At 41.8% G+C, this 11,010-nt stretch overlaps 2 protein-coding genes across 2 annotated transcripts in view; both read right to left on the bottom strand.

The window, feature by feature from the left end:
* Nucleotides 1-1,429: 1,429 nt before the first annotated feature.
* On the bottom strand, nucleotides 1,430-6,028 carry UQCRB (ubiquinol-cytochrome c reductase binding protein). Its single transcript, XM_007454423.1, has 4 exons — nucleotides 5,976-6,028; nucleotides 3,402-3,473; nucleotides 2,328-2,494; nucleotides 1,430-1,656 (listed from the first exon to the last, which is right to left on the bottom strand). The coding sequence occupies exons 1-4, from the start codon at nucleotides 5,992-5,994 to the stop codon at nucleotides 1,579-1,581; spliced, it is 336 nt and encodes a 111-aa protein (XP_007454485.1). The 5' UTR covers nucleotides 5,995-6,028; the 3' UTR covers nucleotides 1,430-1,578.
* A 4,101-nt stretch (nucleotides 6,029-10,129) lies between these two features.
* MTERF3 (mitochondrial transcription termination factor 3) overlaps nucleotides 10,130-11,010 on the bottom strand; it is a 23,881-nt gene continuing 23,000 nt past the window's right edge. Inside the window, exon 7 of the mRNA XM_007454421.1 lies at nucleotides 10,130-10,394. Within this exon, the coding sequence (XP_007454483.1) occupies nucleotides 10,200-10,394 (195 nt within the window). The 3' untranslated portion in view covers nucleotides 10,130-10,199. The remainder of the gene's footprint in view (nucleotides 10,395-11,010) is intronic.

Below are 11,010 nucleotides of genomic sequence, written 5' to 3'. Positions count from 1 at the left end.
AAGAATGACTTCAGGATAGATGTTTCGAGTATCAAAGAGAAGATAGGTCTTAGGGAATTTAATGAGGCTTCCTAATATTTTAGCAAACTTTTAAAGACACCATGTACACGTTGCAAAAGTCAAACGTGTTTGTCAAAATCTTATCACACCACACTCCGTGGAAAAAATATATGCCAAATGTACATACCCGCTTTTGATTCTGTTTTAGGAATTTTAACTACAGGCATACCTCCTTTTATTGGGCTTCACAGATATCGTGTTTTACAAATTGAAGGTTTGCGGCAGCCCTGTATCCAGCAAGTCTATTGGCGCCATTTTCCCAACAGCATTTGGAACTTCATGTCTCTATCACATTTTGGCAGTTCTCGAAATATTTCAAACTTTATTATTATTATTGTGCTTGTTATGGTGATCAGTGATTTTTGATGTATTACAACTTGCCGAAGGTATACATTGGTTTTTTAGACACAATGCTACTGTACACTTAACTGCAGTTATAAACGTAACTTTTATATGCAATGGGAAACCAAAAACTTCAAGTGACTCACTTTATTTTGGTATTTCCTTTATTGTGGTGGTCTAGAACTGAACCTGCAGTATCTCTCTATAACACAAAACTTGTTTTTCTCATTCTGTTGCTTTGTTCTTCAAGGTAAGACCCCAATCAGACGTCCGCACCACACACTGCAGTGGCTTGTGGGACACTGTGTAGACTGCGGGTTCCACACAGCTCCTTCCCCACTCGCTGTGGCTCCATGTTCTCGCTTCCACCAAAAAAACCTTTTCAGAATTTAGGGGTGGGAATGATGACGTTATTGAATGGTTCTAATTTTATTATTACTATCCAACGCTTATTATAGACTTTAATAATCATTTCCAAAGTGGAAAGTCACTGGGATCTGGGAAGAAAGTATGATGTCTTTATATTTTTGACTATTCTTCTAATGTCTGTTTTTTATTTTCTAATACACATATTAGCACAGGAGCACATATATATAACTTATACAGACTCATATTGGGGCTGTATACATAATTTTTTTTAAAAAAGATAGGATGCAAAAGCAATTATATTTGGGCAACAGTGGTTGAAAAAAGGCTGTTTCCCAATCCTAGCAAACTAAGGGTTAAATCCTCTCTCCTTTCATTCAGTAACTTTTGAAGTCTGAGAGCCAATCTCCTTGTGCTGTTTGCTTCAGGTAAAATAAACTCACTGGTGCTTGTTTCTTGCTCTATGCCATCCTTGCAAGGGAGGCCCTGTTGGGGCTTCTAAGTATCTTGCTAACAATCCAGATGTGACCATTCTACTTAAACTGATTCAAGTGGCTTCTCTGGGCTCCAGGAGGCAGTTAACCAATAACTGAAAAAATATCTTATAAGTTTGGAAAAAACTGTAACAGATAAGTAAATTCAGTAGTTATTCAGAATAAGGTTTAGAATTCCAAAACTCCAACAATTATAATAGAGATTTATTTAAAGTAATACATTTACAGCCCAGATAGTTCTACATTGTCCATTTCAGGTTTAACCAACTTCATAAAAATACTTTAGGATAGCTGCATCCAGATTTAGACTACATGATTATTTCTTTGCCCATTCTTCTCTCTCTTTTCTTTCCCGAATAACCTCTTTCAGATATGGTTCAAGGTAGAATTTATCCTAAAGAATGAATAAAAGAAAAATATTATATGCTACCATTACATACTGATATACCCCCCAATACTCAATAGGTCTTAAACAACAAATCTATCAAAATTAATTTCCAACTTAAGAAAATATATTCTCAAGTAGACTAAAAACTGCCTGCTTTTCTAAAATGTAAAAACCCATAAAGATATTGTAATAAGCTACTCTGATAGGTTATTAGAGAGAAGTCTGTCAGAAAAGAAAAAGGAATGAGAGTCTACAAGCTTTGGCCTAGTTTCAATGCAGTTCAAGGGGTGAGGGTTTGCTTCACAGCATCCTTCCCAGGAGCTAGAAGGCCACTCAATGGGCGGATCACATGAACACCACCATTTTTTCATCCGAGCAGAAAGCAGTGTAGAGGGAGAACAATGGCCTGGGAGGCAGAAGACCTGGATTCTAGTCCTGGATCTCTATATCAGCGGTCTGCTTAATGATTCTGGAAGTCACTTCATCTCTAAGTCTCAATGTGTTTACCTCTAAAATGGAACTAACACTTGCTCTACTAACCTCACCAGATTGTAATAAGGATTTTGATTTGACACAACTTTAAGAACTCTAAAGCACTATACAAACGAATGTGTTCTCTGTTTCTAATACTCAGTCCTTCATGGCCAACATTATCAGATACAAAAGAGCTGTTCTACCTCCTCATATTTTGTCCACTGCTCTTTAGGCAAGATCTGCTGCCTCATGGTCAGGTCCAGTGCTCTCTTAATGCGAAACACCCTGTCATTATAAAGGTTCTCAGGAAGCCTTCTTATGGCTTCTTTTACATCATCACTCTCATATATTGTATCATCTCGCATTAAGCCTATGATAAAAAACAAGAGAGTAAGATTGAATATGCATCTCAAAAATAAGGAATTTCTAAAAAATGAGTAAAATTATGACTTATAACCTAAATCCTTAACTTAACTTGGGTGGTAATATGAAGAGTTAGGTATCATGGAAACTCAATGCATTTCACACACAGAAATGGGTTATTTAATGGATTATTTCTTAAATGGTACTGTGGAAACAATATGAGTCTTTGAAAATCTACTGCCACAAAATTCACATTTTATCTATGGCAATTTTAAAATCATTTACAATGTCATTTACAATGTCTACAATGTCTTTGTTTTTAAACACATATCAATAGACTATATCTCTACTTTCTTATACTTTAATTCTGAGATCAAGGTATTAAAGAAGCTTAAAATGATAGTGTACTAAGGAACGAGTAACATTTAATGATGCTTCCCTCATGCTTCAATTACAAAAGATGAAGTTCAGGGCAAAGTATAAAGTTCTAAAAAATAGTTCAGGCATCAAATAACTGTAAAGATGTCAGACAATTTTAACATTTGAAAAATCTCTACTTTCAAAGTTCATACAACTTAAATTTTAAAATGATAAGCGGAGGAGTTGAGAGAGGGAACATATAATAAAGAAAATGTTCTGCTACCATATTTCAAGAACATAAATCATTTCCAGCTCATACATTTGAGAAAATTCCATCCCTCTCTTCTCATAATAATAAAAAGAAAATGGATTTAACAATAAAATGTGACCTAATTTTAAGATTTCTAATGTACACAGGTGCAATTAGTTAACGTATTTTTCGGATCCATGATAACTCTTGCAAAAGCACAACTCTCCAAAAAAAAAAAAAAAAAAAAAAGCACTACTCTCAGAAAAAGAAAAAAAACACAACAGAAGAAAGCACAAATACTCACCCAGCTTATTGAACCCGGCAGCATTGTAATACCATTTTCGAATACCCTCCAGCCATTTGCTTGATGCTGCAACTGATATTGTCACACTGTTAACTGCTAACAGTTCACTTATAATAGTACATAAGCAACCAATTAAAAAATGCAAACACAGGAAGGAATTTCTTTTCAAAGCATATACCCTATATATTGTAGATAAAAATAGCTTATTTTATCTATGAGCAAAAGTACTGCAGGTAAAAAAATTGGGCCATTAAGTCATGGGGAAAAAAGGATAAACTCAAACACTTAATGTACTAAAGATCTGTAGGTACAGTAAGTCCCTCGATATCCTCAGGGGATTGATTCCAGGGCCCCCTCAGATATCAAAATCCGAGAGGCTCAAGTCCCCTATATAAAATGGTGTAGTGTTTGCAAATAACCTAAGCACATCTTCCTGTATACTTTAAATAATCTCTGGATTACTTATAATACTTAACACAATGTAAATGCTATGTGAATAGTTGTAAATCCGAAATAAATGCTATGTAAATAGTTGCCTGAGAGCAACAAATTCAAGTTTTGCATTTTTAAACTCTGTGGAACTTTTTTCCCAAATATCTTCCATCAGGGGGTTGGCTGGATCCTCGAATGTGGAACCTGTGGATACGGAGGGCCACTCCAGCTTCTCAAAGTCAAGCATCCCATTCCTTTTTGTCCCCCTGCTACCATCAGAACTGAGGGGTGGGGGATGAAAAAGAAACTGGGAACTTCTCCATCATTTGTAGTTTCAGAAATAGGTTATAGGAAATAACTGTAAACTTTTCAAGGGAGTTGGAGTTGTATGAAAAGATGAGATTTCAGCATACACTGGCAAATCTTAATGACCCCCATCCTCCAAAATTTTTATTCTACATTACCTTTATTTCACTTGGTTACTCTCTTTAAAAATATATGTATTTCTGGGAGGGTTTTGATACCATTAGTCAGTCATTTAATATTAATATGGACTAGTAAAAGAAGCACATTCTCCTACTCCCGAGCAGCTAACTTTCCACTGAGGGAATGGATATTTGAAAATGGATGAGGAAAAATAGGTAACGTTAAAACTCTCTGGGGAACAGGACTGAGCAGGATGGGTTACCCAGTAGGACCTAAGGGCAACATGATAGTACCTGATGTTTACAGGAGACATGTGGTACAGGAGGGGAGGTATGGCAAGTTTAAATTTTCTTTTACAGTTTTGTCTTAGGGTTAGCCCCTTACCAAAGAAGGAAAACAAACTCTCCTTTTACTTCAACCCCTCCTTAGTACATCACAGCTTTGGTAAATCTCCTTGGAAATGAAGCACCATGTATATCGTTACTTCTGGAAAGACAACTACCAAAGAGTCAACAATATAGAAACATACTTATAGGACATAAATTATTTGTAAACATATTTACCAGTGATGGTAATAATGATCACTATTCATTGAACACTCACTGTGTGCCAGGCACTAGTCTATTTGCTTTACCACCATTAGCTAGAGTTATTTACAACACGTCTATCCTTGCAGAAGAGGAATAAGGCTTACATAAATTATCCCATCCAAGATCAAAGGCAGCTAGTAATAGGGCTGAGGCCAGGTCTATCTAGTTTCCACAGGGCAGAAGCAGAACGCCTACAGTATTTGTCAAGTTAATGAAATAATGAATTCTTAAATTTCTCCCCCACTCCCCAAAAGCTCAATGTCATTTAGGTTAACGAATTTTTCTGGCAATCTGATGTTTCTTAATAGCTTCACAATTGCTGGGGGCAGGGAGAAAGGAACCAACATTTTTTTTAAAGCTATTACAATTTATACCGCCAGAGGGCAGGGATTGGCAAAAGAAAAAAAAAAAAACCCGCACACGGAAAACTACTTTTTTCACATTCTGTTTTAAGTATTCCGGTAATTTCTGCATCCTATTCAATAATAAATACATTTGTTCCAGTGCCTGGAATAAATACAAATTTCTCCAAATCCACAGATCAAGTTGACGTTCCAGATAAGCCAAGGTTAAACTGAAGTTTCGCTGTAACCCTTGCTCAGCTGCCTCTGATTCCCAGTTTGAGAAGAGCGAGAGGTGGAACGAGATTGAGATTTCCAGTTCCTCCGGTCACTTCGCCTCAGTTATCTTACCAGCCGAAAAGGGAAACTAGCACCATCTTCCTCGCACTGGCAGGAGAGTTTATCGAGCTAATAACGCACATGACAGCGCTTGGCTCACAGTAAGCACTCAGTTCACTTGGGTTGAAAGTCAGCCACTAATTATCTCCCCTGAACTCTTCTAAGGCCGAGGGGAAGGGCTGCCGAGCTCTAGCAGGCCGGAACGCCAGGGCTGTGGGAGACACCGCGGGCACCTTCACCAACAGCGGGTCCCATCCCCAAACGAGCCGGGCCTGGAGACAGCAAGGGGGTGAGGCCAAGGCCTCCTTCAGGCGGCCTGGAGCCGCCGCCTTCCCTTTTGCCGCAAACCTGGCCATTTAGAGAGAGCAGAGGAAGAAGAACAAGTTGCTGCGAGAATAAAAGTTTGAGCACGGCGATGCCCGCCAAGCAGGACACCGCTCACTTACCGGCAGGCCTACTCGCCATTTCAACCCGAGACAGAAGCGTTGCCTGCTGGGTAAGTCCTTAGAGGTCGCGCAAGGCCCAGTGCGCAGGCGTGTTACGTCAACGTCGCGAGGAGGGGCGGGGGTGGGAGAGCGAGTGGGTGCACGCGCAGGCGCAGTTCTGGCGGCCGGCGTTGGCACCTGCGCCGCGCTCCTCTCCGCAAGAATTACAGCAATCCCATAGGCTTGGACCCGCCCCTGGTTCCAAGAGGCATTCCATGTGACAAGATGGAAAAAGCACTAGGCAAGGAATTAGGACACCCGGTCTTCAGCCTGGTTCTGTTGCTGACGAGCTCTGAGAGCTTGGGCAGTATAAATTGCGCCCTTTGTGACAAGCAACACGCCAAGCGTTTTATGGACATATTTTCATTTAATTCTAAACCTATACGATAAATACTATGATTGTACCCATTGTAGAGAAGAGGAAACTGAGGCTCAGAAAGGTTGCATAAATTGTCCAAGGGCACACAAGCTAGGAAGAATCCGGATTCATCTTCCAGAATCTGAGAATCCAGATAAAACTTCGGCACTCCTTAATTCTAGGGCTATATGCACACCACTAATCCAGGAGACAGTAACCCTCTCTCACCTTGTTTCTCCAGGTGAAGTTCTACCTCAAGCCATTATAGTGGAAGGTTAGTTGAAAAAAAATTTTAATATTAAATCTGAGATGTATAGCAGAATTCAAATGCAATTTTAAGGTAAAAGTACATCTTTAAGGTCTCAGTCCAAACATGTTAAGTCTAAGGTATAAAAACCTAGGGACAGGGCTTCCCTGGTGGCGCAGTGGTTGCGAGTCCGCCTGCCGATACAGGGGACGTGGGTTCGTGCCCCGGTCTGGGAAGATCCCACATGCTGCGGAGCGGCTGGGCCCGTGAGCCGTGGCCGCTGAGCCTGCGCGTCGGAGCCTGTGCTCCGCAACGGGAGGGGCCACAACAGTGAAAGGCCCGCGTACCCCCCCGCCAAAAAAACACAAAAAAACAAAAAAAGAAAAACCTAGGGACAGCAATATCACAAATTGTTGGAGGAGCAGAACAAAATTATTGGTTAGTGGGTGAGGCAGGGAGAGGGGACAAGTCAGACTCCCTCTTTACACCTTTCATCAAAATAAACTCCAGGTGTATTAAAGAGATTTAAAAGTTGGAAGAAAAAAAAAAAACACTCTAGGGACAAAAAACAATCCAAGTTAGGATGACTGATGTTTATGCAGTTACTGATGAACTTCTGCAACCACTACTGTCTGGGGTCAGCTCAGTCTATGGTAACAAAATACTGTAGACTGAGTAGCTTAAAAAACAAATTTATTTTCTCACAGTTCTGGAGGTTAGAAGCATAAGATCAAGATGCCAGCATGGTCAGTTTTGCTTTCCCTGTGGCTTGTAGAGGGCTGCCTTCTTACTGTGTCCTCCCATGGTAGAGAGAGAGCAAGCTCTTTTGTGTCCCTTACAAGGACACTAATACCATCATGAAAGCCCCACCTTTATGACTTTATCTAAACCTATATTATCTCTCAAAGGCCCCATCCAAATGCCATTACATTGGGGGTTAGAGCTTCATTACATGAATTTGGGGGTGGGGGGGTCACAATTCAGTCCAGAGCAACTACCCACCAATATTTACTTCTGTTTTCTTCCATCCTAAGCTGAGACCTGGGACAGTATAGAATGGCTAATTGTAAATCCAAAAGGTTTAATGGTCTTAGTCACATTCCAATGCTAAAATTCTGTTGCCTTCTGCCTTTTTCTTTTTCTCTGTGCCACCACAAATTCTCAGTATTACTCAGCACTATACGCAGTACTAAAAAGTGATGAATGGCTGCTCCCAGACTACACTAGCCAAAGTGAAATTGGAAGATATGAAGAAATGCAGTACATTTGTAAGGTGGCACATCACCTTACAAGAAGTACTCAGTAGGGACTTCCCTGGTGGCGCAGTGGTAAAGAATCCGCCTGCCAGTGCAGGGGACATGGGTTCGAGCCCTGGCCCAGGAACATCCCACATGCCGCAGAGCAGCTAAGCCTGTGCACCACAACTACTGAGCCTGCACTCTAAAGCCTGTGAGCCACAACTACTGAGCTTGAGTGCCACAACTACTGAAGCTCACGCGCCTAGAGCCCGTGCTGTACAACAAGCCGCCACAATGAGAAGCCTGTGCAGTGCAACAAAGAGTAGCCCCTGCTCGCCGCAACTAGAGAAAGCCCGCGCGCAGCAACGAAGACCCAACGCAGACAAAATAAATAAATTTTAAAGAAATTATTAAATTAAATAAAAAGGAAGTACTCAGTAAACTCTTCTCCCTCCCTCCTTACCCTTTAAGTTTCAGTTTTCTGGTTACAGGGTGAAGGTGGCAAGAAAAGGAAGACCTACCTTGTCAAGGGATTATACCCAGGACTGTCACAAAATCCAGCTCCTACAGGCATTAAGCCTAGAGAGCCTGGATGTTTGCTGGTAGCCATTAGTGTTGATTCAAAAATTATTTTGGGTTTTCCTTCTGGAATATGGCAGGATTGCACTTTTCTGCCCCCTTAAAGCTAGGCATGGCCATGTGATGCTTTGGCCAAGAAAAATGTGAGACGTCCTTAAGAGCAGTTTTTCACATTTCCTTTCCCCTTCCATAGCCTGGCTACATTTCAGACATGGTGGAAGCTCCATCAACCTCTGCCACTCAGATGACTTGGAGCAGAAATTTTTTGGCCCCAAGTTGGACATGTACGAAATAAAAACTTCTGGGGTTTTAGGGCTGTTCATTACAGCAGCACAGCTAGTCTGTTCTGAGTGGGTTGTTAATAAAGGCAAAATGAGGTTCTGAGCCATAGGAAGACTAGGCAGGATGGTTCCATGCTTTGCCTCCTGATTGAACCTTCTTCCTTGTTCCCTGTGTATTGATCTCATCCATTAGAGAACTCCATGAAGGCACATATCCATGCCACACTCAACACTGTATTCTAGGAACTCAAATGTCTGTTGAACGAATGAATAAAATACGCCAACAGGAAGGCCCTGACCAATTATGAATTTCGTTTCTCACAAGGTTTCAGGATATCCAGCACATAAAACCCCAATGCATACAAACTCCCCCCAAAGTTAGATGTTTAAAACACTTTGTTTCTCCAAGTTCTGAATTCGGCCGGGTAGCTCTGCTCCATGTGGTATCTGCTGAGGCTGGAATATCCAAGACGGCCTCTTCACTCCCTTACCTGGTGCCCAGGTGGCAGAGCCAGAATAGCTGAGGTTTGCTCAGGAGTCTTGTTCCACCTCATTTCTCCAAGAGTCACCAGACCTCTTTCCATCCTGGCTCAGGGTTCCAAGAGGACAAGCACAGATGCACAAGTGTCCCATGAAGCAGAGCACACTGGCTGAGTCAGCGTGGGAGGGGGCTACAGTGCAAGCAGATACCAGGTGTGGCTCCTTGGGGGCCACCAGTGTTAACAGTCTACTCAATCTCGTGATCCTAAGGCAGATAAGTGAAGCCAGGATGCCTCACCTTCCAAATAAAGAATGAGACACACGGGTTAAATCATTTGCCCAGGATTACACGTCTAAACGGTAAATGGAAAATACAAAAGAAGTATTCATGCTTCAAATCTTTACACACTGGCAAAAAGTCAAAGGTGTGTTATGGCCTTTTACTATGTCTCATTGCTCACCTTCAAACAACTTTCCTCCCTATCCCTTTTCCTTTCCTGATTCTCAGTAGCCAGCTGTGGGCAACTTTGACTATCTTTGCTCAGAAACGTAACAGTGTAGATAATCCCAAATCGAATGTGCTCTGTAGCATAATCTAAGTGAGTAGTAGTATTAGGTGGATAATACAGCCTGCCCCAGAAACTCCTAACACTTCAAAGGAAATAGTGATGAAACCACTTTAAAAGACTTTGAAAATAAAAAGGAAAAGCTTCTACTGTTCTCATCTTCACCAGAAGGACAACACACCAGCCTAGTAAACTGACTCTCTTTCTCTAAGCTTGCTATATTTTAATTCTCTCCTTCCCAAGAAGGAATTGATTGAGTCAAAGACGAATTAACTTACCAGGAACTTGTAAAAAACATCTACCAGAAGTGTTCCCAAATTTATAATATTAAGAAATTGTTTCCGGTATCAATTGAGGTTTGAGGTATTTATTTTAAAATATATTTATTCATATGTACATTCACTTTACATCATTACATTTTAACATCTATCAAAAACTAAAGAGTTTTTAAGAATTTTTCAAAGTCCTGTACTGAGGCCTTGGCCATCTCTTCACAAAATATTTCATCAGGCACAGATACCAATTTGTCCAAAGAGATGTAGTTAGGTTTTCCTGGATCATACTGTGCTCTTCCTAAATAGGCAAGAAACAAATGTCTTTCTTTGACTTTAAACAACCTTGAATTAAATACCTAGAAAAGAAAAAAAAAGTTTTTAAAAAACACTGTGCACTGAAAGATGAACTCTAAAAATGTTTATCTGGCTAAACATTTTAATAGGCTAACAAATATAAAGAATTGAGGGGGCGGAATCAAGACGGCGCACTAGGAGGATGTGGAATTCGCATCTCCTCACAACGAGGACACCTAGCAGGCACCGGTGGGGGACCACGGACACCTAAGGGAACGGGAGGAAAACCCAGCGACTGGGTAGGACGTGGGGCGCCGGGGGAGTGAAGGCGGAGGAGAAGTGGAGGCGGGACGGGACTGGCGCCCCTGAGGCGCGGCTGGGGGAGGGGAAGGGATCCCACGCCGGAAGGGGGAAAATGGGGAACCAATGGGAGGGCAGAGGATCAAAAGGGAGCGTGGCCAGGTTTCCCCCGCCCACTTGGGCCCCCAGGAACCTGCTGAGATCCTCTGCCCACCGAGGAGGTCCAGCCGCGCGGGTCCTGAGGGAGTGGGAGGGAGGGAAGGGGGAGCAAAAGTAAAGGCTGGACCTCCAGGACCGGCACCCCTGAGGCGTGGCTGGGGGAGGGGAGGAGTTCCTATACCCAGCGGGACCCACCCATGGTTAGGGGTCCAGCGGCGA

Source organism: Lipotes vexillifer, unplaced genomic scaffold, assembly GCF_000442215.2.
Source record: "Lipotes vexillifer unplaced genomic scaffold, Lipotes_vexillifer_v1.1 scaffold457, whole genome shotgun sequence".
NCBI classification, from domain to species: domain Eukaryota; kingdom Metazoa; phylum Chordata; class Mammalia; order Artiodactyla; family Lipotidae; genus Lipotes; species Lipotes vexillifer.
Note: the sequence above shows the minus strand (reverse complement) of the source record. Positions and strands in the feature narration are given on the sequence as shown.